At 37.6% G+C, this 27,837-nt stretch overlaps 1 protein-coding gene across 4 annotated transcripts in view; it reads right to left on the bottom strand.

Annotated features, from left to right (window-relative positions):
- FSD1L (fibronectin type III and SPRY domain containing 1 like) overlaps positions 1-27,525 on the bottom strand; it is a 70,466-nt gene extending 42,941 nt beyond the window's left edge. For 2 of the 4 annotated variants that reach the window (XM_033431235.2, XM_033431232.2), the window contains exons 1-4: positions 27,369-27,524; positions 13,952-14,047; positions 11,561-11,692; positions 3,816-3,917 (exon numbers count right to left, since the gene is read on the bottom strand). In XM_033431235.2, the coding sequence (XP_033287126.1) occupies positions 3,816-3,917; positions 11,561-11,692; positions 13,952-14,047; positions 27,369-27,383 (345 nt within the window). In that variant the 5' untranslated portion in view covers positions 27,384-27,524. Of the gene's footprint in view, positions 1-3,815; positions 3,918-11,560; positions 11,693-13,951; positions 14,048-27,368 lie in introns of all 4 variants that reach the window. The other 2 variants (XM_049710970.1, XM_004271506.3) reach the window with 2 other exon arrangements.
- Between the last annotated feature and the right edge of the window lie 312 nt (positions 27,526-27,837).

Here is a 27,837-nt window from a genome sequence, read left to right as displayed (position 1 = left end):
AAATACTAGATTTCAAAAAAAACTACTGCATACTGGTTGATTCCAAACATTAGAAGTTTTATATTTCCTATACATATATTTATGTTTATAAAAAGCACTATTTTTCCAAAAACATGATCATTTAAAAGTCTTCTTCACAAAACCCTAGTAAATAACTTGAAATAAACATGGAATACAGGGCTTCCCTGGTGGCGCAGTGGTTGAGAATCTGCCTGCCGATGCAGGGGACATGGGTTGGTGCCCCGGTCAGGGAAGATCCCACATGCCGCGGAGCGGCTGGGCCCGTAAGCCATGGCCGCTAAGCCTGCACGTCCGGAGCCTGTGCTCCGCAGCGGGAGAGGCCACAACAGTGAGAAGCCCACGTACCCCCCCCCAAAAAAAAAAAAAAACCATGGAATACAGTACCACATACATCTGTACTCTATGACTAAGTACATTTATATAATAGGAGACTGCATTTCTGTAAGACATAAACACCTACAAATGAAGTAAAGGTGAAAAGTTATAGTTTGAGCTATTCTTAAATATTTAGACTTGTTTTTAAACTGCCTTCATAACTGAAACATTCATGCTTTTTTTTTTTTGGCCACACCGAGCAGCTTGCAGGATCTTAGTTCCCCGACTAGGGATCGAACCCGTGCCCCGTGAAGTGGAAGCACAGAGTCCTAACCACTGGACCGCCAGGGAATTCCCTTCATGCTTTTGTTGGTGGTCCTCTCCTCTCCCAGAATTCCTGACTGCAGCCACAGAAGGAGTTTCTGCCAGTACTACCTCTGCTCCCTTGAAAATACTGAGTGAGCTTCCACCCCTCTCCTTATTTGCTCCTTCCAGTGGTCAGAGATTGACACCTGCTGAATAATATTCTAATGGTGAGTTACTGTGAGTCAGAAGTTGGAAATACACAAAATCCTTTCTCCCTTTTCATCTGTGATCTAATCTAGAAGACTGTTTCCCTTTCACCTTATTCTGTACTTTTTTCTCCAGTGTAAGCACCTGTGGGCAGGTAACCATTCCCTCCCTCCTTGTCTGACAACTGAGTTACGTGTGGCAAGATTGGGATGAAGTGGCTGGTTAGTTATATTGACTTGGAAAATGTCCCATAAACTCAGCTCTTTTCATAGGTAAAATTCAAGTTCTAAATTCGGAGGAGAGGGAGAGTTGGTAGGAATATTAATTTTGCTAAGGGATCCATGCAGTGTTCTGCAAGCCAGTTATTAGCAGAAAAACCAAGTCTGCTGGGGCTTTGGCTACTTGTTCAACCAGAAATAAAGCTAATGATCCAGAACTCATTTGCTGGTGATCTTTCTGCATATATTTACTATCAACCAAACTCCTAACAGTTAAAAAAAATTAGTGAAAATTTGTTCTAAAATCCTTTTCCACTTGTGCTATTTTTACTTGTTCACTTTCAGACTGTCTAATGCTGGTAAATAATTAACATAGCTTTGTGTTCAATTCTCATGCTGATGTACTGCAACATGATCACTTAAATATTAGTATTTAAAATACTCTTTTTGAAGATAATGAAGTCTAAAAGGACTCATGGCCTAGATTTCAGCCTACAATATTTTTTGTCCCCATGAGTTGTTCATATTAATCTGCTTTAATCACTTTAATATGAGATATTTGCAAATAATATACATTAAAAGAATTGTTTCCAAATATCTAACAACATACTCCGAGTCCAATAATTAATCTTCCAAGTCATCTTTCCCTACTCTGTCAGCAGTTAGGTATCTGAGGCAAGCCTGGAGTCCATGCAGCTGGTTAGGAAAGTACATTTAGTTTTTGACTTGGAATCAAACCATAATCTGGATACTATTTGGATATACTAAGAAAATAATTGCAAGTAACTCTCAGTTAAGCATTTTTCTTGAACAATAAACTCAGATTTCTGGCTAGGAAACACTGACAAATAATTCATTTCAACACATCTCCAAAAGGATCAAGCTACTAGGCAGTACTGCAAAATGCTGGAAGACAAGACCAAAATAGTAAGATAAGAAGCAAAGTGGCACATGAAGAAAATATATTTAAACCACAAGGTGATTTATTTTATCAGAACCTTTCCAATTTACAGTATACTGGAAACACATTTTAACAAAGCTGGAAAGAACAAAGGAGAGAGAAAGAGAGAACAGAATCTTTTGAGAGGAAGAAGAAAGGACTCTGAAAATGTCAATGGAAAGAGAAACTTGGGAGAAACAAACTTTTATCAATTTTTCCAAGCATCAGGTCCTATTTAAATTCAACTGGATTCAAGCTATTTTTGAGTACTATGTCCACATTTTATAGTTTTCCTGTCTTCTTCCGCTCTCAGGTGCTCAGCTGTTAATTCTTGCTGCTATGATTATGCCTGTCATTAACAGCTGCCCTACTCCACTAGAAGGGGAATCTGTTGACAACCAGGAAACAAAAAGGAAAAAAACCTAAAAACTTAGTAGTACCATGTACATATTAATAGTCAACAGATTCTGAGACACTATCATGAACAGAAGATATTAACTGCCACTCACGAACTGTGCGACACTGATTCTGCTGACTCAGACATCTTTTGCTTTCTGCATGGTTTTTTTTTGCTATGTTCCAGATATTTGAGGTTATCACATAAATGCCCTCTGAATAGGTGACATATCTATACTTTTAGAATAATTTAAAGTATGATACTATTCCCTCATAATTCCTTTATATAGTAAGTCCTACAAAGTGCAAAGATGAATTTTCTTACAACCGACATCCAAATTCAAGAATTAATTGGTTAACTCGTTTACAGCAAAAGAAATTTCCATTCATTTAGTCAAAAGGAATTAATTTTTAAAGTTCATGTTCAAGATGCAGGGATTTAAGTCAGCAAATGTTATCTTCTCAAGGAAGTTTCTTCTACCCTCAAGTTCATAGAAAAATCATAAAATGAAATCACTGGTGGGCACACATGGATTATAAAGCTACCTTTCAAGCAGCTCACTACACAGTCCACAAAGACCAAGAAAATATCAAACTCAAATATCTTATCTTGATAAGACTACTTCACAGTATATATTTTACTAATTATATAGCTTTATTTCATACTCTTTCATGCCATTTTCTATATAGTCTACATACTTATTCTATATCAAATGATTTGATAAATTGGTAATCATTTAAAAATGACTCTACTTAAAATAAGAATAAGAATCTAGAATTCAGTATCTCTTAAACACCAGGATCTAGGTTAAAACATTAGCAGTCTTCTTGCTCTACTATTTGTATCTTCACACCAAATATACCCCTTAGGGACCTACATTTTCATATTTTAATGAAGCATTCAAACAATTACTTAAGCTGAACACTGGGACATTTAATAACAAATTTAGTAAGTTTCACAATGCTTTCATATGCATCAAGTCATGATGTTTTCCCAATCAGCTCATTGAAAGGTACACCAACTTAGATTTTTATGAATGTTAATAGCAATATCAATCTTCTTTCCTTAGTTATAAAATGTTTATAACAAAGGTATGACTCAGCTAAAGTATACAAGTACCTTTAAAATAAATGACCAAGGGGGAAGTAACTGAAAAAAAGAGTAACGTCATTCATCTGAATTGAGCATTAAACAAATAATTAATTTGTTCGTGACCCCAATGACACACAAAGTATATGCTTTGGAATAAATGAACAGCTAGCATTTTACTTAACAAGAACTGCCAAGCCTTTTCTAGTATCAGAAATGACTGAATGAATCCAAAATCAAATGGGAAAACACCACTTTCTTTTAAACAAAACTTTCCTTTTTAAGTGGATTAGTCTCATTTTTTTGGTTGGTTTTTTGGTACCTTTGAAAATTCTTCAGGTTCCTTTATATCTAATGACCTTGTTGCAAATTCTAGTAGTTCTTCCGAGTTCTCCAGGGCATTATTACATTGACTAAGCTGACTCTAAAAATAATAATAACAAAAAATCATTAAAATAGAATTTCCTATTGTCATCAGAATCTTAAATATATACTGTTACAATGAGCGTTACAATCTTAATAGCAATAATTGAACAAACATTTTAGAGAGGTACTGAAGCAAGGTAATCACTAGTCATATATATAACAAATTTTAATTATCTTAAACTGTCCATAATTTGTCCAGAACAGCTTAATTGCATACAGATAAAGATATACTCATCATTTAAAAACAAAAAAGAAAACAAAGCAATTATAAATGGTTGGGGTCAAATTTATTTAAAGATTCTTCTCAATCAGGTAGTCAGAAAATTTAAAGTAAAATATCAAAATAATCCATCTGCAGGCAACATCCTCTATAATGAAGACAAAATTTCTTGATGATATGTAATTAAGCTAAAGTTCATGAATCAAGTTACAGGTACATTCAGTTGAGCACAATCTTAGTACTCCACTTATCACATTACTCAAGTAATACATACTCCTATAAATGCTAATTTACAGTTTCCAAAACTGGATAACATAGGAAGTGCCTAGATTTCAAAAAAATCAAACAGGAACAAAAAATGGTAACTGTTACAGTGATACGCTCTGTTATAGTAATGTGTTAATTTCACCTAACACAATCTTTCCTATTCAGTTCTTTCTCTCCCCTCCCCTCCCCGCTTCTCTCACATTATCATTTGTAGATTTAAAACTAAGCCCAGTTATGTGAAAATACTGTTAGTGATACCTTTAAACAAAGAAACTGACCCATTTCTAAGCTTTTAAATGTATCCAAGATTCTTCTTCAGAATATTTATTAATATCTATTCCATATTCAAATCTACTTAATTTTCCCTTCCAATACAAACTAAAGATAAACTACATTTGGTTTTATTGGTTTCTGATGTGCCCTGTTTTACTTTGGAAAAGTAGAATAGTTCAGTCATAGTTTGGATTAGAATTGGTTTTCATGTGTCATTCTAAGAACCTAACTACAATTTCATAAAAATACTGCTCTTCCTATGAGTAAGCGTCTTATGAGTTTCAAAGAATTAACAAACCAGCATTTGAAATAGAGCTTTATAAAAGCAAAATCACTGAGAATAAGATGGTAGGTATAAATGGTCCATACAGGATCACTAGGGCAGAGTAAGTCAATGTAGTATAAAAGTAAAAAATACCAAGAAGAGGGCTTCCCTGGTGGTGCAGTGGTTGAGAGTCCACCTGCCGATGCAGGGGACACGGGTTCATGCCCCGGTCCGGGAAGATCCCACATGCCATGGAGCGGCTGGGCCTGTGAGCCATGGCCGCTGAGCCTGTACGTCCGGAGCCCGTGCTCCGCAGCGGGAGAAGCCACAACAGTGAGAGGCCCACGTACCGTAAAAAAAAATACCAAGAAGAATAAAGAATATATCTCAAGGAACTACTAAAGTAAAAAAAAAAAATCTGAAGTCAAAGTTGGAAAAAAATATATCTTATTCTAAGAAAATGCTGTAAATTTGCTTTCAAGTCAAGAGGAAAAGCAAAAAAAAAGAGAGAACAAAGGATTACAACTTAAAGAGCACTTAGTTATTCAGAGGAATTATTAAAATACCTTAATAAAAACAACATGCTATTGAGTTTGTGAACCCAAAGAAAGAACAGAGATGCTCTATTAACTCCAAATAAAGAAAGAAATGGCATCAGTAGCCAAGTTGTGATTCTTTTTAATACTTGGTTTTTAAACTACCCCAAGAAAGCGTTATGGTTTGAGACCACCGTAGGTTTTCCTTTGAACCATAACACAAGAACATCCTGAAGAATGAAGTTATGTTCACTAAGCTTACATCTCAATAACTTAGAGTCTTATTTTACAACCTACTGTCCCCTCAATATCCCGTGCTCTCCCCTAGATCACCATTTCTATTAAAATACTGTGAAAGGGGCTTCCCTGGTGGCGCAGTGGTTAAGAATCCGCCTGCCAATGCATGGGACACGGGTTCGAGCCCTGGTCCAGGAAGATTCCACATGCCATGGAGCAACTAAGCCCGTGAGCCACAACTACTGAGCCTGCACTCTAGAGCCCGTGAGCCACAACTACTAAGCCTGTGTGCTGCAACTACTGAAGCCCACGTGCCTAGAGCCTGTGCTCCGTAACAAGAGAAGACACCACAATGAGAAACCCACGCACTGCAACGAAGAGTAGCCCCTGCTCACCTCAACTAGAGAAAGCCCACGCACAGCAACGAAGACACAGTGTAGCCAAAAATAAATATAAATAAATAAATTTATTTTTAAAAATACATTAAAAAAACTGTGAAAGTTTTTGTGCCACTGAGAAGAAAAGTCAAGTACTAAGAATCAAGTACTGAGGATAATAAAAGGATGGAAAAAATGGAATCACTATAAAAAATGAAGATCTGTAGTGATGATAAGAAAAGATGGTGCTAACATCTCTGCAGTCACCACTTCCAAAGAGTATTTAGAACTCTGTTTCTCTCATTTTCTGCAACATTTTGAATCCCCTATCAATATTCAACAGCTAATGATGAATTTGATAGAATACTTGATCAAAAAATGAGAGTAACATCATCTCATTTAAAAAGAGCCCAAATGCAGTTTGCATGGAAGACTTCCACGAATCAGATCAGTTGCAAAAATAATAATTATGTTCATTATCATTTTAATTAAGAGTCACAAAACCCAAAGTGGACAAAGTTCATCTAAGACTCCATGAGAAAAAAAGGTTAAATAAATTTATATGACCCAATTATTCACTCCTGGAAATTTAGCCAATAACTAGAAATATACATTCAATAGTTTACAAGAGCAATAAATGGAGCCTGTTGTAAGATGAGCACTATAGATTTTACGTGTACACACATATACCTAGCTCTGTATAGGGCTGCCAGAAAGTAAGTTCTGATATGAAAATGTCACACTTCTTCTAGAAGTCTAAGGACATATTTTAAACCAAAAATCCACAATGGATAAAGATTACCTAATTCTGAAAAATCTCAAACATCTTGACTTAAGGACAGCACACCTAAATATCAAAATCCACATGCCATGACATGAATATTAGATCTCTCCTCCAAATCAGCAGTGACTTGACTTAAAGATGATTCTAAGACTCTTCTAGACTTTTAATCTTTGATTATCTTAACAACTGAACTGCCTCTTACCTGGAATACCCTCTCTTCCCTTTATTAAGTAAGCTTTTCCCTCCCTCAAAGTGCTTCAAATCGGTTTCTAATTGTTCCTGAACTCAATTCCCTTCATGATTACTCTGCATTACATACAGCTGTACAGTGTTTACATTAACATTATTCTTAAATCGGTTATATCTTACAGACATTTTTGCTTATTCTTATAAATTCTAATCTCTTTGGCAAAAGGATTTGATTTTCCTTTCTCTTGCATTTCTTGCAAATTACCCTCCATGAGAATGTGAAATGCATAAGGGCAGAAACTGTTTTGCTCACTACTACTAACTCTAAATCCAGCATAGCCGTAACTCAAATTTTACTGAATGAGTGCATAAAATCTTGATACTGGCAATCAAATATTATCACTGACTTCCCCATAAATTATTAAAGTAGCTTCTCAAATATGAATTTTGAACATTAAAGAGGTGGAACATTCCAAGGTTTTTCAAATTCTTTTGTGACTCTATCTTTAGTATAAGCATAACAGGACATAATGAAGATGATAAAATAATTTTTAAAAATCCAATGATAATTATGACTTCAATGTCTAATAATGCATTTCTAAAGCTATTATCATATGAGCTTTGTTTCCAGTGTATGTGAATTTTGAGGAGAGGAAGAAAGGGAAAAGTAGAGAAAAGGACCTAAGAGAAGCTAGTCAACTGCCATTATTTAAAACCTAGCAATATAATAAGATAGGTGAATAATATGGGACAAGGAGAAAGTATTTTTCCTCCTTGGAAAAATTTCTACACTAATGAAGGGTATTAACAGTTCAATTTTATTTAGCTAATTGCAAGGTTTTTTGTTTTGTTTTGTTTTATTTTTTGGCCACGCAGCATGGCTTGCAGGATCTCAATGCCCCGACCAGGGATTGAACCCAGGCCATGGCAGTGAAAGCCTGGAATACTAACCACTAAGCCACTAGGGAACTCCCCAATTGCAAGTTTTTAAAACTGTGTCTATTGGCTGCTCCTAGCTTCCCTATTAACAATGCCAGAAAAATAAACTGCATGCACAGTTAAGCAGAAAGAAGATGCCAACAAAACAAGGCACCAACCAGGTATCTGAAACTTCCAGGTAAGAGAGAAGAAAAATAATAGCAGCAGCACTGGAGCATCACTCACTTCAGGGATGGTTAAAGGTGGCAGATAAAAATTGATAATGTACATTCAATATGCATGAGATTTGTCACTTGATGGGAAGAGGAAAATGTAGGAGAAAAAATATGACTCATGGCCATTTTGGTAGCAAATTTAATATGTGGTATAGGCCAGGCTGACAGAAATGGTGTCTGGTGAATACAATGAAGATAATTAGAGCTGCTCTGACAGAGAAAAAGTATGGGGAGGGAGAAGGGAAGGTTAGAGATTAAGCAACTGAACGCTTAAAGGGTATTCCAAACTGGTGCTATGAAGAAGGATTTGGGCCCAAGACAGAACAGAAATCTCCACAGGATGAGCCATGGGTGAGATCTTCAGAAGATGCTGAGTTTTCCTTTATTCTCCAATCTTGCTTTTTTAAATGAATGAATTTCTTATTTATTGAAATTTATGGATACTTTATGACTAAACTAATTACCTTTAAATGATTTAAGTACAGTTGGCTCTTGAACAACGGGGGGGTTAATCCATATATAACTTAGAGTTGACCCTCCATATCTGTGGTTCTTCTGCATCCACGATTCAACCAACCACAGACCGTATGGTACTGTAGTGTTTACTACTGAAAAATATCAGTGTATAAGCGGACCCTCACAGTTCAAACCCACGTTGTTCAACTGCAGTACAACTCCCACCTCCTAAATATAAACAACAAATCTCAACCTGGGAAGAATGGACAGACTTGAAAGGGTATTTAATACTGGGAAATTGTGTGTGTACAGCATGTTTGTAATTAAAAGAGAACATTTGTATTCTTCCATAGCTTTCAGATTCTCAAAGACATCTGTGACCAAAATCAGCACACAAAAATCTGTTGCATTTATATGTATGAACAATGAACAATCCAAAAAGGAAATTAAGAAAACAATCCCATTTAGGGACCTAATGAAACTTAAAAGCTTTTGCATAGCAAAGGAAACTAGAAACACGATGAAAAGACAACCCTCAGAATGGGAGAAAATATTTGCAAATGAATCAACCGACAAAGGATTAATCTCCAAAATATATATAAACAGCTCATGCAGCTCAATATTAAAAAAACAAACCCAATCAAAAAATGGGCAGAAGACCTAAGTAGACATTTCTCCAAAGAAGACATACAGATGGCCAAGAGGCACATGCAAAGCTGCTCAACATCACTAATTATTAGAGAAATGCAAATCAAAACTACAATGAGGTATCACCTCACACCAGTTAGAATGGGCATCATCAGAAAATCTACAAACAACAAATGCTGGAGAGGGTGTGGAGAAAAGGGAACCCTGTTGCACTGTTGGTGGGAATGTAAATTGATACAGCCACTATGGAGAACAGTATAGAGGGTCGTTAAAAAGCTAAAAATAGAATTACCATATGACCCAGCAATCCCACTACTGGGCATGTACCCAGAGAAAACCATAATTCAAAAAGACACATGCACCCCAATGCTCACTGCAGCACTATTTACAATAGCCAGGTCGTGGAAGCAACCTAAGTGTTCATCTACAGACGAATGGATAAAGAAGATGTGGTACATATATACAGTGGAATATTAGCCATAAAAAGGAACGAAATTGGGTCATTTGTAGAGACGTGGATGGACCTAGAGACTGTCATACAGAGTGAAGTAAGTCAGAAAGAGAAAAACAAATATCATCTATTAACGCATATATGTGGAATCTAGAAAAATGGTACAGATGAACTGGTGTGCAAGACACAGATGTAGAGAACAAACACATGGACAACCAAGGGGGGAAAGTGGGGGGTAGTGGTGGTGGTGGTGATGGGATGAACTGGGAGATTGGGATTGACATATATACACTAATATATATAAAATAGATAACTAATAAGAATCTGCTGTATAAAAAATAAAATAAAATTCAAAATTTGGAAAAAATAAATAAATAAAATCAACAAGTCAAGCATACCAATACCAAAAAAGGGAAAGAACATAAAAGATAATTCATGAATGGCAAAAATATCAAGAAGCATGTTAAAATATTCAACCTAATAACGAAGGAACTTCAAATAATAACATGCTTTCCTCCCTCCATTTAGTTGGTAGAAATTAAAAATATATATATATATCCTTACCCAGCAGTGAAAAGATCGTTTTTGCATCTTGTTCATGGAGGGTAAAGGAATACAACCATTTTGGGAGACAATATGGCAGTATAAAGAACACGAAAAATGTTGTTTAATCTTGATGAAATCATCAGAGATGTCCACAAAAATACAAAATACTTGTACAACATGGAGCTACTTACAGTAGCAAAAAACAGAATAACTAGGGGCTTCCCTGGTGGCGCAGTGGTTGAGAGTCTGCCTGCCGATGCAGGGGACACGGGTTCATGCCCCGGTCCGGGAAGATCCCACGTGCCGTGGAGCGGCTGGGCCCGTGAGCCATGGCTGCTGAGCCTGCGCGTCTGGAGCCTGTGCTCCGCAACGGGAGAGGCCACAACAGTGAGAGGCCCGCGTACCGCAACAACAACAACAACAAAAAGAATGAAATACTTTGCAGTAAATTTAAGCAAGGAGGCAAAAGACCTATTCACTGAACACTACATAACACTGCTGAAAGAAATTAAAGACACAGATAAATGGAAAGACATCCTATGGTCATGGATTGGAAGACAATATTGTTAAAACAACCATAGTACCAAAAGCAATCTACAAATTCAATGCAATCACCATCAAAATTTCAATATACACCCACGTATACTGCAGCATTACTCACTACAGCCAAGAGACAGAAGCAGCCCAAATGTCCATAGACAGATAAATGGACATACCACATAAAGAAAATGTGGTAAATACATGCAATGGACTATTATTCAGCCATAAAAAGAAGGAAATCCTGACACATGCTACAAGATGGATGAACTTTGAAGACATTATGCTGAGTGAAATAAGCCAGTCACAAAGGGACAAATACTGTATGATTCCACTTATATGAGATATCTAGAGTAGACAATACAATGGTGGTTGCCAGGCAGTGGGGGCAAAGGGCAAATGGGGCGTTGTTCAATGAGTACAGAGTTTCAGTCCTGCAAGATGAAAAAGTCCTAGAGATCTGTTACACAACAATGTGAATATAGTTAATACTACTGTTCATATAAAAATGGTTAAGATGGTAAATCTTAGGTTTTTTATCACAATTTTTAAAAAACGATATCTATGACCAAAACAAAGTTAAGAATCATTCTTCTACAAGATATCAGTACAGTTATACAAAAAATTCACTAATTTTTGCTTTCAATAAATCAAGCATTATACAGATTAAAATTCATATTTAAATAGTTGCACGATCTCACCTGTAACTCCTGTGATTTACGAGCTTGTTCCTGCTTGATACTGTTAATCATACTTTCTTTTACCTCATCCAATATGGAGTATAAACTATCAAATTCTTCATCTAACTCTGAAAGTATGTTAGAAGAATTTTCCTGTTTAATAAACAAAGATTTTACTTAAGAGCTGTCAAACATTAAAAAACTAAAAGATATAGTACTTACCAAAGAATAGATTCATATTATGAATCTAATATCAGCCTCATATCATAAAATAATTAAAATTCTAATATTTGACATACACCTTTAAAAACAGATAAATCCAAGAAGCTGGCTGCTAATGCTGATAGTTCTACTTCAGCAATGCTATGAGTTAAGTAGCCTTTTATGAACTAGCCCATACTCTCCTCACCTTTTATAAGACTGTTTCCACAGGACAATGTGAAAGTTTGTTTTAAGGTTGTCAACTTTGTCCAGACCTTCAGGCTCTAAGGCAGACCCTAAGCCAGTGGTTCTCAACTTTTGGTGTGTATCAGAATCATCAGTGAAGCAGATTTTAATAAAATATTCCAGAGATTTTGATTCTGTAACTCTGAGAAATAGTCTGGGCATTATAGGGATGGGGCTGATTTTGCACAAATTTTTAAATCTTTCAGGTTGCCTAAAACACTGCATTTACATAAGATAAGCAGAATTAAAACACTAAGCAATTCCTTACTGGGTCCTAAGAGATTTATCAAACACTGAATTTCGGTGCTAGAAGGAACCTCAGAAATCATCTACTGACTAGAATCTGTAGTCAAACTTCTAAATTTTATAAACTAAAATGTGTTTATAAAGTCTGTTGACCTCCAAGAGTTCCTCACTGCCTCATTAAGCAAGATGATGCTATTTCAACAAGAAATAACAAAATATCTGTGAAATCCCTAGATAAGTGATATTCACACTTGCAACAATTATGAGATAGAAGAAATCATCTTAAGGCATTTTTCAACATAGATGAATCATTCAACTAAGAGAAGCAAAATTGGCACTGGTTTACAAAACTAATACACAAAATCTACTGTAATATTACAATCCAAACTTTTGCTTAAAATGTTTATAAAAACCAGACATCATCTCACTGGAGTCTTGCCAAAAGTGGTGTTAATCATTTTACTAGTTTCTTTACAGTAGTAAGAACATGACGTGGAGGAAGAAATGTGCAGTCTGGAAGGCAGAAGCCCTAAGTCAAATTCCACATTAACAACTCAGTAACAGTGCGACCTTGGACAAGCCACTTGAATTCCTGGACCTCAATTTTTTCATCTGTAAAAAGGAATTGGACTGCTCTTTCCCCTCAATAACCAACCAGCACATTCTTATGGTCTCTCGTCCACTACAGCTTATGCTCCCATCTTCAGTGACGAGGGTGTAGTTCAATTCCCCCTCTATTTTCTTTATGGATGCTAAGGTAATGTCCTAATAATCTGTCAATCAGAAAAACAGTGTGAGCTAGCTCTATCTAAAGGTACCCTTTTACAGATTTCAAATGTGATGATTCTCTTGTCCATAGACCAAGAGTTTTAGAACCACTAGCTTTGCTTATTTAAAGAAACTGGATTAGTGGATTCACCAAATTTTCCAATAAAATAGTTTGAGAAAGACAGTTAAACTGGTGAAGATTATAATTAACTAACTTCAATTACAGCAAATTCAGAAGTAAAGAAAATACAAGACCATAAGGTTTAACAGGCCAGGCAATTACCTAGGCTGAACCAAACAAAAATCACAGGAAAGGATTCACTGTCTACAAGTATCCTGGAAATCGTCTATGTTTATTTCACAAAGAAATGACCCTTAAATTAATTAAAGCACATTCATGGGAAAGCATCACCAGCTTATCTTAAGGTCTCTTCCACAATCAACATTTGATTATTTACAGTATGGATTATCCACCTATACCTGGGACCATTTCCTTAAGTATTCCCCTCTCTCCTCAATGGGCACTTTACCTTTTACTTTTATATCTTAATTTCATCTAGTTCTGCAAGTGGACCTCTCACCATCTACATTTTCCTTCTACTATTTACAGTAAAAGAAATATTTAGCTTCCCAGTACTTTTGGAAAGGTACAATTTGCTCTTAATTGGAATTAGAAAAGACAAACATGAAACGGAAAGGAAGAAAAGGGAGCATTATAATATTCCTAGCAATATTCCAGAGTTTTCTTTTTCCCTTACTATTTGATCTTTCCATGGAGAATGTGGGAATAGCAAATAAAGCATTTTTATTTATCTGCCATTTAAAAACCCTGCTCTCACCTCCATTAGTTTATAATCTATAGTTGACAGTGTATATTTATACTTCTGATTTGACCCAACAATCATTAATTGTGACATATTCACACAATTTTTTTTTAAAACAGATTCATACCTGAACTCCTTTTAGTGTTTGATTTAGTGTATCAATAAAGTTCTGAATTTCATCATTTTTATTTGCCAGAGTTGAAATGATCCTTTGTAGAGCTTCCTAGGATAAAAAAAATTTTTTTAACACTATGATATTTTATTAAAAGAGAACTATAAACTTTATAACAACAACTCTCTAAACAAACTCTGTAAGAGTATATTACATAATAAACAGGAGCAACGTAAAACTGTTCATTGTTCAAACCTCTTATTCCTAGTGTACAACTTAATTACCACCATATCTTTCACACTGAAGGTGATCAATATTATTTAACATAAAGACTGTTACTTTAGGTCATAAGGCCATGGCAAACGAACAGAACCAAATCCTTAAACGTTGCAAAAATAAATGGAAACTTCTAATCAACATCAGGAAATGAGGAATAAAAGCAGAGACACTGAAATTTGACATTTATTTATAAAATTTGACATTTATTTATAAAATTTGACATTTATTTATAAAAATTAAAACATATTTTAGAAATACGAAAGTAGATAATAAATTTGCAGTTAAAATTACAACATTCATTGCAATATTTACAGATGCTATAGAACCATAATAAATAAGGTAATTTTAGTAGCAAATACCTCAGACTTTTTGATAATGCTTCCTATTTAAATAAAACACTTGATTATTTAACTTTCTCATACTCTCTACTTCAGTGTTGTCCAATAAAATTTCCTGCTATAACGGAAATATCCTACATATGTGCTGTTCTATATGGTAGTAACTAGCCACATGAAGCTAATGTGGATAGAGCAACTGAGGAACTAAATTTATTTTAACTTGAATTAATTTCACTTTTTTTTTTTTTTTTTTTTTTGCGGTAGGCGGGCCTCTCACTGTTGTGGCCTCTCCCGTTGCAGAGCACAGGCTCCAGACGCGCAGGCTCAGCAGCCATGGCTTACGGGCCCAGCTGCTTCACAGCATGTGGGATCTTCCCGGACCGGGGCACGAACCCGTGTCCCCTGCATTGGCAGGCGGACTCTCAACCACTGCGCCACCAGGAAAGCCCCTAATTTCACTTTTTATTACACATGTGACAAGTGCTGTCATATTGTACATCACAGGTCTAGTTGTTTAATAACTCTTCATGGGCAGTAAAAGCAAAATCCAAACAAGGTACTTGTATTCTCAGTAAAAATCAAAAGCAAGTACTTTCACTTTATAATTTTTCCCAGAAGTACAAGCCTTATTTCCGTAAGCACCTACAAACATAAATATTTTAGTAATTTCCTATAAGATTTTGTGTAATAAAGGTTCTCCTCAAAATATTATCAAAAACTGATAAAAGGCTAAATATAGGGCTTCCCTGGTGGCGCAGTGGTTGAGAGTCCGCCTGCGAATGCAGGGGACGCGGGTTTGCGCCCTGGTCCGGGAAGATCCCACATGCCGCGGAGCGGCTGGGCCCGTGAGCCATGGCCACTGGGCCTGCGCGTCCGGAGCCTGTGCTCCGCAACGGGAGAGGCCACAACAGTGAGAGGCCCACGTACCGCAAAGAAAAAAAAGGCTAAATATAAAGAGCTCAGGAAATAATCTGATAAAGGGATGACATTTCATATAAATGCTCATAAAGCATTATAGTAAAAAAATTAAAATAATTACAGCTCTCATTTCATTCTCCCAACAATCCCTGGAGATAAGTAGGTATTATCATCCCTGGGCCAGACTAAGGCTCTCTGCTTCACTTACCAATACTGTTTCTTCCCATCCTCACCACTGTTGTTATTTTAGTATTATAACACAATGAAGTTATGCTATGAAAGAGTTAGCTGTTTATCCTCTTGGTGTTCCCTCCAGAAACAGGTACATGGAGATTTGAATACAAAGACAACGCAGAATGCAGCCAGTACCTGGGGGAGGGGTGGGCACAGCTGGAGGGACGAGAGTGGTAGTACAGAGATGTAGAAAAGGAGGGTAGAAGACTTAAGAGTCTTTCGAGTATTCATCCAAGACAGACTCTCTATATACTTTAAAAAACACAATGGAACAGTAAAAATGGTTCTGCCAGTCCTCGGCCTGTGTACAGTAAGCTTCAATTAAGATTGGGCTTTTCAGGTTAATAGACTGACTCTCTGCATCCTCTTCTAACCCTCCCAATGGTAGGGTTACATCCATATTATATAGATGAGAAAACGGAGATTCAATCAGTTGCCCAAAGTGACACTGCTTGTAAAGTAATGATTATGCTCAGTCTATCTCGAAAGCCCATGCTCTTTACCACTTTAGAATACTGCCTCTAAACCTAACCAATTTGCCCATTATATGAAACACCCATACAATAAATTACATATTGTTTTAATATTTTGGTTTGCTAAGACTCTTCAATGACATATAAAATCACTGGAATTTTCTTGGAGAATCACAGCTTGAGCTTAAGCTTTGTCCACTGAAATTAGTGAAATTCTGGTAAAGGAACTTGATTGTAACATTTTAACTTCTATCCACATACAACTATTGTAATTCAAGCATCTGGGACTTCCCTCGTGGTCCAGTGGCTAAGTAAGATTCTGCACTCCCAATGCAGGGGGTCAGGATTCGATCCCTGGTCAGGGAACTAGATCCCACATGCCACAACTAAAAGATCCCACATGCCACAACTAAAAGATCCTGTGTGCCGCAACTAAGACCCAGAGCAGCCAAATAAATAAATAAATGTTTAAAAAAAAGAAAGGAGTATCATTTTAAAAAAATAATTCAAGAATCTGACATAATATAAACACATATAGAAATTCTGGTATTCCAAGAAAAAAGTTTTGAAAGCAGGACTACATAAGCTGAGTTCTGAAACTTTACCCTAGCCTGTGTATGTGACATGAGGTTAAAGTTTTCTCTAGGTGGTAAGACCCAGGGAAGAGATCTATACAGGGATACTGTGTTCCCAATATAGGAGGTATGCAAGGGGAGGCAAGTCCAGTAGAGCTTTTTTTTAAGTATTTTCTAAATATGGCAAGCAACATACCAGGGCAGGATAAGAAACTTTGAGAAAGAGGCAAAAAAGAACTAAAAGATACCATAATGCACGGAGTTTTCTACCCTACTCTACCCCTCCAGGGCCTCCAAATTTAATCACTAGCTTTTATAATGGAGACACAAGTAATTGATAAAGAAGCTGAGGAGGAAGTACAAAGAAAGTGATGTAAGCTGTGTACAGCACCTATTCTCTGAGCTCCAGACCATTTTAATCCAACTGCTTACTTGAAATCTCCACTCGGATGTCTCAAAAGCACTTCAAAACTCAACATGTCATAATGTCCTCCACTAAACCTGAGCCCTCCTCTAGCGTTCTATCTCTGCCAATGGCACTACCAGCTGTAAAACCAGAAACCTAGCAACTCAAAATCAAAAACAGAAAAAAAAAAATTAAAAAATCAGCAGAGGACCTGAACAGACATTTTTCCAAAGACGACATACAGATGGCCAACAGACACATGAAAAGATGCTCAACATCACTAATCATCAGGGAAATGCAAATCAAAACCACAATGAAATATTACCTCACACCTGTCAGAATGGCTATTATCAAAAAGACAACAAATAACAAGCTCTTGAGAGGATGCAGAGAAAAAGCAACCCTTGTACACTGTTGGTAGGAAGGTAAATTGGTACAGCCACTACGGAAAACAGTAGGGAGTTTCCTTAAAAATGAAAATAGAACTACCATACCATCCAGCACTTCTATTTCTGGGTATTTATCTGAAAACAAAAATACTAATCTGAAAATACTAATTCAAAAAGATAAATGCACTCCTATGTTCACTGCAGCATTATTCACAATAGCCAAAATGAGAAAGCAACCTAAGTGCCCATTGATAGATGAATGGATAGTGAAGATGAGAGCTATATACACTGGAATATTAGCCATAAAAAAGAATGAAATCTTGCCATTTGCAACAACATGGATAGACCTAGAGGGTATTATGTTAAGTGAAGTATGTCAGACAGTGAAAGATAAATACCATATAATTTCACTTATACGTGGAATCTAAAACACAAAACAAATGAACAAACATATTAAAACAGAAAGAGTCATAGTTACAGAGAACAAACAGGTGGTTGCCAGAGGGGAGAGGGGGAGGGGGATGGGTGAGGTAGGTGAGGGAGATTAAAAGGTAAAAACTTCCAGTTACAAAATAAATGAGTCTCAGAGATAAAATGTACAGTGTGGTAAAAATAGTCAATAATAATGTAATATCATTGTATGGCGACAGATAGTAATTAGATTTATTGGGGTGATCATTTGTAATGCACAGCAATATTAAATCACTATGTTGTGTGATTAGCATAGTTAATTCTTACAGGAGTTAACACAGTAGGTCAATTATACTTCAAAAACAAACTCACAGAAAAAGAGATCAGATTTGTGGTTACCAGAGGCAGAGGGTGGCGGGACTCAGAAGTAGATGAAGGTAGTCGAAAGATACAAGTACTAGGGGTATAATGCACAACATGATAAATATAATTAACACTGCTATATGTTATATATAATTAATGCTGTTGCCTAGTATATATGAAAGTTGTTGAGAGTAAATCCTGAGTTCTCGTCAAAGAAAAAATACTTTTCTCTTTTTCTTTTCTTTTTTATCTACATGAAATGATGGATGTTCACTAATCTTACTGTGATAATCATTTCATGATGTATGTAAGTCAAATCATTATACTGTACACCTTAAACTTATATAGTGATATATGTCAATAAAACTGGAAGGAAAAAAACCCCAGAAACCTAGGCCACCATCATTACATCCTTTCCTTTCATTTGTATTCTACACGCAGTCACCAATTCTGTAGATTTTACCTCCTAAATAACTCTGTAATCACTATTACCACAAGTCAGTATCATATCTCAACTTATACTCTTGCAAAACGTAACAGGCCTCTGATCCATTCTTTCTCCCCAGTAATCAGCTCTCTATATTGCAGCTAGAGTAATATGTTAGCATCACTCTTCCTGCTTAATTGTCTTGCCACAAGGCCTTGGATAAAACTGAAAATCTTTTAACATGAGCTGTTAACATGACCTTAAACATGACATTACATAATCTGTAAGACCCTGCATGATCTTCCTTCCCCCTGCCTACCTCACCTGTTTCAACTCACACCAGACTTCTCTCTTGCTGTATTCCAGCTGCAGTAGCCTGCTGTGAGTTTCTCTAATATGCTTTGCTTCCCACCTGGGAACCCTCACATTTATCAATTCTTCCTGTTCTAAAACATATACACAATTTTTTGTTAAAACAAGTTCCAAAAACTTGTTTTTGGAATGAGCCCATTCTATATATCTAAGTATACACACACGCACGCGCGCGCGCACACATGCACACTTGCTTCATTTCTTTTATTATCAAAGCCTGACGGTGAAGAAGGGCAAAGACAACTTTGAACTGGGACTCTATCAACCTGAAAGAATGCCTACCAGGGTCTCTCAGACTTCATCTCAGATCTCAAGTCTCCCATTACCCTCCAAATACTGATGGATAAAGTGACAGATAAACATAGATGGATAAAGGCAATATAAATCATCTGAAGTTTATCTAGATAATATAACTGATTTTGCAAGACTTCAGGTGGCCATGACTAAAAGCTTTAGGTGATACAGGTCTGAAGATATGCTTTGACAAATACGAATTCTGCTGGATCACAGTAAAATATGTAGAATGTATGTCTCCAGAGGCAGTATGCATAGGCAATCTCAGCCATTGTCCTTTGGTCATGCACCTCAGTCACCAGGAGCTCAAGAAAACCTACACTATCAAAATTAAGCCTCTCAATTACTTGACCATGGAATTCGTCTAAGGTAACTGCTATGTTAACAAAGGGGAGGGGGGCGGGAATGACATGCCCCAGCCAAGCACAACTGCAGTCATTCCTATGGAATGGTTCAAAGTAATCTGGGATGTACAAGGCATGAGGTACCCTCTTCAAAGAAGCATAGCTTAAAGTTATGCTTATAGTCCCTATAAATCATAAGAAGTAAAAGCACAATCAATTGACTCTAAGCAAAATAATAATAACTAACACTTTTATACTCTTAAGGGCCAAGCACTATCTTAAGCTCTTTACATACATTAATTTGTTTAATCCTCTCCAGAATCCTATGAAGTAGGATACTTGGTTATCTCCGTTTTCCAATTTGGAAGCTGAGGTATAAAGAGGTTAAGTAACTTGCCCGGGACCTCAGAGTTAGTATGTGGCAGAACCAGAATTCAAATTAAGACATTCTGACTCCTGAGTCTATGCTCTTAACAATTAGCACTGTACTACCTGAAAACAAAGATCAGAGGTCCATGAAAAGAAAGTCAGAACATCTAAGAGCATCAAAAGGACTTAAGATTTTCTTTAAGACTGGAAAAAACGAGGAATGAGCAACAGGCTGTAACATGTACCACCCTGCCAAACACAAGGGCAACAGTAACAGCTCTTCTTACCGCAGGCATATGATCATTAACTCTGAGAACATGATGACGGTCACCATCTGAAATGGCATGGTTCTACTGGTTTTAGCTTAATATATGTGAATATGACAAATTCAAATGTGAGTCTTAATTCTGCATTCAACAAAAAACTCTGCCAACTGGGCTACTTAACTGGAAACTATCCAGTGCAATAAGTGCCTGAAGTTATGATGCAGAAACTTCCTGTTCTTAGAACCAGTGGCAAAAAACCATTATACCCGTGTTTATATGCTACTCTGAATCCAAAGGCATCAATAACCAAGTGGCCATAATTAGACACTGTGATATATGGGTTTCCCACCAGCGTCTACTCAGACAAGGAGAAAATTTCTGATTCAAATTCTACATTAGTATTCCAGACAGTTGAGATACACGAATCTAGAACCACTGCAAATATCACTAATCAATCTACAATTTAAAGGGGCCAAACTATGACTATAGTCATTTCAGTTAGTATTCATTAAGCACTTTCTATGTGCCAGGCACTATACTAAGCTTCTAACATGGACTATCTTTTTAATTATCACAATAGACAGCAATATGTCTTTGTATTTTATGGTTGAAGAAAGAGAGGTTAAAGAAGTTATGAAACTTCCTTTGATCACACAGCTGTCAAATGGCAGTCACAATTCAAATCCAGGAAGCTGCCTCCAGAGTCTGTGCTCTTACACCACTCTAGGCTGCATACACTGCAGAGGACTGTACAAAACAGTCATAGGGTTCCTGCAACCAGAGAAAAGGGATCAGTGAAAAATCCTAATGCCACCAGGAATTATGCCACTTGTATCACTCCACACCAAAGACCTCTCCTTTGAATCAGGTAATGAGTAGAAATCCAGAATGCTCTATCCAGCTGGTAAGTTAGACAACCAGAATCTTACCAGCTGACCATAGTTATGGCAACACATAACAAGAGTATTGTGCTCAAAAGTGATGCAACGAGCTAGAAAAGGAGAATTATATATTGTTGAGGAATTCAGGAATCTGATAATCATAAATAGTTAACTGGTAGAAAGCTACGCCCTCTGTAACAGTGAAACAGCTGGGATTACTACCTCTGTACACAGATGCAACTGAGGTGATCCACAGAAAAAAAATCTAGTAAAAGACCTGGTAGGGAATACTGTCTTTTCACCCTGAGCCCAGTTGCAGATATCAGGGCAGAAGAAGAGGTTCTTTCCCAACTAGGATTTGAGGAAATACAGTGTATCAGAGGCTGAGGAAGCCTCATCCATTTTTGCAGCCTCTGAACTGTCTGTTCCATCCAATGAAGTCTAAGAGGCTCACATTCGGCCATGGAAACCAGAGGACTCATCATCTAATTAAGGGAGGTGGAATGGAAGTAGAGATGGGGGTACTCTCAGGTACCACTAGTAGCAGTATAAACTGACAAAACCTTTCTGAAGGGCGACTTGGCAATACACATCAAAAGATATTTAAAAGCATATACACAATGACTCAGTAATTCCATTTCTACTAATTTATTCTAAGTAAATAATTAAAGAGTATAAGCCGAGACTTGACGACAAAGATTTCATCTTACTATTATTTATAATATTAAAAGGTTAGGACCAACATAAAAGTATGAGAAAAGGATACTAACTAAAAATCAAGTAGGGCTTCCCTGGTGGCGCAGTGGTTAAGAATCCTCCTGCCAATGCAGGGGACACAGCTTCAACCCCTGGTCCAGGAAGATCCCACATGCCGTGGAGCAACTAAGCCTGTGCACCACAACTACTGAGCCTGCGCTCTAGAGCCTGTGAGCCACAACTACTAAGGCCCACGTGCCACAACTACTGAAGCCCGTGTGCCTAGAGCCTGTGCTCTGCAACAAGAGAAGCCACCGCAGTGAGAAGCCCGCACACTGCAACAAAGAGTAGCCCCCACTCACCACAACTAGAGAAAGCGCGCGTGAAGCAACAAAGACCCAACGCAGCCAAAAAAAATTAAAATTTTTTAAAAAAATCACGTAATATATATCCATATTAAAGAATTCTGCTAAATCATTAAAAGTGTTGTAGAATGATATTAACATAGAAAAAGATATCCTTACATATTAAGTGAGAGGCAAATTATAAATCACTATACATAGTGTGATACCATAGTTTTTTTAAGTTTCTATATGCATTAAAAAAGACTGGAATGTAATATATACAAATGTTAAAAGAAGTTATCTCTGGGTGGCAGGATTATGGGTGATTTTTATTTTATTTTCATTTATCTATATTTCCTAATTTCCTACAATAAACTTGTGTTACTTATATTTATAATGCAACAGGAGTGCACAGGCTGGCTGTGCTAACACTATTATAAATTAGTTCAAAATATAATTAGCTATCATCAGCAAATATCAATAACTGAGACCATATTAATCAGAACCTTGTGGCCGGGAAGCAGTGCCAACTGAGGATATAAAACATAGAAAAAGAAAGCTGTAGAAAAAATCCACTAACTTCAAAGTATTGTCCACCCTACACTGGAGTGGAATATCTATCACTATGGCATTCAATATGTGTTTGCTGCATGAATAATCCTGCTTACATTCAGCCAGGCACTGCAAAGAACCATTGTCCTTAAAAAAATTTTTTTAAGTTAGGTCTGTTTCACTATATTTCTAGTTTTTTTTTAAACTGTCAAGTTCAATAAAAATGAAGGTGTCTGTATTTAAACACAGTGATACAAGTATGTCAGCATGGTCCTTTGAAGAGGGTACCTCGTACCTTGTACATCCCAAATTACTCTGATCCGCTCCACGGGAATGACTGCAGTTGTGCTTGGCTGGGGTGTATAAAAACCCCAGTTATACTTTCCTGGTCACACCTCTATTTTAGAAAGCAAAGACCTTCCCTCAAAAAAGAAAGAGAGCTGGACAGAAGGGAGATACATGTACTACAGAAAAATGATTTGTAGCAGCAAGGGAGACCAAATTCCAGAGTTTTATCTAAATCATGTTCTATACTTTCTATCAACGATTTTTACTAGACTAAACTAGTTTCTTAATAACAACAACAACAAAAAAACTACTTTATAGGGGTTTATATCTTAAGTTTTATCTTAAGATCTAAGACATATCTGAAGATAAAGATATATCTTAAGTTTATATTTTAAGATATATCTTAAGTTTATGTCTTAAGTTAATATCTTAAGTTTTAATGACATTAATCATGCCATCATTTAAAGGCAAAGGAGCAAGGCAGGAAGGGTGGTAATGAAAGAAGCTTGAGCTGGGAAGAAAGACCTGGTATGAATCCAGACTACCACTTGCTAGCTGTGTGACTCTGAACAAGTTATTTAACCTCTCTCAATTCCATCTTCCATATCTTTACAACAGGAATAACAGCTGTTGTGAGAATTTAAAGCAGTCTAATACAATACTGGATACAGAACAATAGTCAAATTTCATTTCTCTTTCCTTTCCTCAGGACTGAGAAAAAGGCATAATTTTGGAACATGAGAGACGGTTGGTTATCTGGATATGGTGGAGGCCTCCGAACTGTTAGGGTACAACAAGAAGGCAAAGGATAGCAAATACCAGGGCAGAGGAAGAAACTGGGATGAGGAAGCCAAGTCTAGACATGCTACTGGTTGCAGGTCGTGTTGTGCTTTAAAACTCTCCCTACTCAGTTCAATCTCCTCAGTCTAGGTTTGTTCAGTCTTGCACATCAAGCCTTGCCTGACTGTCACTATTCCTCTCTAAGCAGAAAGTAGAATATGTGGGGGGAAAGGGAGGAAAAGCAAACAACTGACAATGTATGCTCTTGATGACATCTTCCCTCAGGGATCCCTTCCCCTTTCCTCTCCACCTTTATTATCCCTACAGCACAAACCCTTCCTAGAAACAGCAACCCCTATGAATATGAATAATCTCCTGCACAAGAATTTAACTGAAACTATCAAATTCTAAGCACCAAGATTCTAGAAAGGTGCAAATGTCTTATTTGTTTCAATGGTTTCTTTGAACATACACATTTTATCAGGTAAAGAAACCTTTGGGATTTTATCTTAAAACCACTTAAGGACATAATCAAAAGGTTTGAGTATCAAATAAAGCCACCTATCCATAACACATCCTGTTCACAAGTGTCCCAGAAACTCGATATAAACAAAATCCCTCTGTTTATTTCTAGAAGATAATACTGTGGTTTTCTGTATCCAACAGTACACCTTACATACCCAAGGTAATTATGTTTTCTTCCTCTACTCAAACAGAGCATCTGTTGCTAACACAAGTCCAAGTTATTTTCACAGACAAAAAAGCAGCTGGTCAAGCTAATCCATTTGCTGACTAGCCACCATCAAGCTTCTGTAAGACTCTCCAGTTAACTTAACCTCTATTGTCAGATTGCATGAGTCAGAACTTCCAATCCTCTTTCAATTAGGATTTAACAACTCTTCTTTGGCACCATCATTTGAAACACTTATTACAGACATAAACACAGAAAACATGCTTTAAACTTCAGGACAAAGGTAAGAAATGGTTAGACTGGATTAGAAAAATAGTTATACAAATTATCAACAAAGGGATAAAGTTACTTTGAAGTTGAGATTATGAGATTACTAATAGCTAACGATAGTACTTATGTGTGCTAGGCACCAAGTGATTTTTAAAAATTAACACGATCTTCATAACCCTTTGAGGTAAGGAGACTTTAAAGATGAGGAAATGGAGACTGCAAACTGCCCAACCTCATTCAGTTCATAAATAGAAGGACTGGAGACGACTCTGAAGCCATCCTCTTAATAATTTAAAGCCCAAATCCCAAATACCTTACAAATGGATATATATTCAAGCCACTCTCACCCTCTGCCACTTGCAGTAACTATGTTTCCTTATGCTGACTAAGGTATCATCCCTGCTATTATTTTCGTTGTAACATTCTATAATAGAAAAGAAAAATCATGCCAGGGGTGTACTACTACTGTTTTATTTCAAGAGAAATACATAACCAGCTCAGTTCATTATTAGTTGAGGTATATAATTGAATCTGCAGTAATTCATGAGAAAAGAATGCTCAAATTCAGAGCACTGAATTGGTTATAAGCATCAACACATGATGCTTATTTTAAGCTACAAAACAAAGCGTTTTTTATTAGAAATATTATTTAATACTATCAATGAAATTCAACATATTTTCTAATATTGAGAAGTTGATTCTCTAACTTATCTAAGATACATTAGTACCAGTAAGAAAGAACAGCTAATTCTTCTCTACCTCTGGTAAAACTGTACACAGTACGTGTAGGTACTCAAATACAACATTTGGAATGAAACCAAGTTCAGATCTTAGCCTTATGCATGGCTAGTGGTATGACCTTGCAGGACTCACTCCAACTCAAGTCCTCATTAAAATGAGAGACAATGCATGCCCTGGCAAAATAAGAGGAGCCACATTAAAATACTTTTTAAAATTATGTTTTACAGCACACAGAGTATTTTAGTACTTATTCTTTGTAAACTTTAAAGCACTGTACTTTAAAGTACATAATTCATACTTAATTATATTACCTGCTTTTTACAGTAACTGTAAAATATTCTCATTTCCACTGTATAAATGAGGAAATTGATTAATCACAGTTAAGTGATTTGCTCCATATCACAAAGCTACATATAGCAGCATGGAACCCGAGTCTCTGGACTCCAAGTCTTTGCCCTTCCGTTTGCTCTGAACTAATGTCCACTCAGATATCACATGACTTTTATTTAAAAAGTTAAATAAGCTTTGAAATGTTTTACAAATTCAAAACACACAAAATGTAATTTTTAAAAAATGTCTAATAGTCATGAAAATTAAAAAATTGAATATACCTGAGTTTCAAGATGCACACATACAATGAAATCATATGACTTTTGTTAAATACTGTAATAGTTAACGCTAAACACATCACTACACTATTCTCTCATGCCCCCAGTGCTCAAGGAAGTGAATCCAGGCAAAATTATAGAAAACAAGGTTCTAACGTTTTTTCCAGTACTTTCTATCTAATAATAGAAAAGAATGGCCTCTTGGACATGCCCTTGTTTTTCCCTGCTACATTATTAGTAACACTGTGTTCCTTCTTATTATACTGCACTATATTTCAATTACTATAATCTAACAAAGAGAGCACCGTGGTTGATTTTTATATAGGGATTATAACTAAATATTAATAACACTTCTAATTGTATTCAAACGTTGGCTATGTTCTCTAAATATATATATATATTGGTTAATAAAAACGGCTAGTTCTGTATACCCTTTCTTTAACTTGTTCAGAAAGTATAAAACATGCCAAAACAACCATTAAGGTAACTGACCAGCAGTACTGAACTGGTCAGAGGGTGGGACCGCTGCTCTGACAACTGTCAGTCTTTTCTCTCAATTCAACCAACACTAAACACCAAGACGTGCTAGTGAACTAGTCCCGAGGAGGGCTGGGGCGGTGGACAAGGCTGGGCGGGGGGCGGTACTAAGGAGATCTGGTTCCCGACCTAAAGAGGCACAGATTTTGCCAAGATAGGAGAAGACTGGGTCGAGGAGAGGGGCCAGCTTCGGCGTCAGCCGGTAGACCCCCATGTGCCTTGACTTCCTCTTCTGCTAAGGATGGATAAACCCTCACTAGCTCACCGTGAGGCTGCGAGAATCAAAGAGGGCCCAGACCGTTGCAAAAACTGATGAAAACCTGGGGGCGGCTCCCGCTATCCCCTCAGGAGCCAGGGACCAGGACCCAGGACCAAGTACAGGGCAGAAGCTGTCCAGGGTCACGGGGCGCGGTCCCCGCAGCCCGGCGGGCGCCGCTTTGCTCCTGGGAAAGAGCAAAGCGGCCTGGCGGCCTCGCCCTCCGCGGCCATAGCCCAGCCTCAGGCTGGCCTGGCCAGCCCCGCTCGCCCACCGCCCACCCGGCCGGGGAGCTCTGCCCAGCCTCGGCGGCCCAGCGCCCGCGCTTACTTTCTGAGAGTCCATGGCCAGGGGCTGTGTCCGCTAGACCCAAAACCGCGTCGAAGAACCTTGCGAGGAGACGGAGGGAGGTCGGACACGCCAACACGGCTACCCGGGGCCGCTGCTCTGCTGAGCCACCGCCGCCTCTGCCTCAGCCTCAGACCTCACCGGCGCCGCCCGGCCGCGCCCCGTCCGCGCCCAGCCCCGCGCGCGCCGCAGTCGCGCCGCCGTTGCCAGGGTGAAAGGGCGGCCCGCGGAAGGGAGGGGACGAGGAGCGCCTTGCGCACGCGCCCTGCTGCGAGAAGAGATGGGGAGGGGTGGAAGGGGGGTGCTGGTTATCCGGTGCAGCGACGGAGCGGCAGAGAGAGAGGAGTGCTCGCCCCTCGGTCCCGCCGGTCGTTTGAAGAAGCCTCGCCCTCCTTCCCCCATCCTTTTTCCTCCAGCGCGCGCGATTGCTGCTGGCTTTGGAATGGACCAC

This window comes from Orcinus orca, chromosome 6 (assembly GCF_937001465.1).
Source record: "Orcinus orca chromosome 6, mOrcOrc1.1, whole genome shotgun sequence".
In the NCBI taxonomy this organism is placed as follows: domain Eukaryota; kingdom Metazoa; phylum Chordata; class Mammalia; order Artiodactyla; family Delphinidae; genus Orcinus; species Orcinus orca.
The sequence above is the reverse complement of the archived record's forward strand: the minus strand, read 5'-3'. Positions and strand labels throughout refer to the sequence as shown.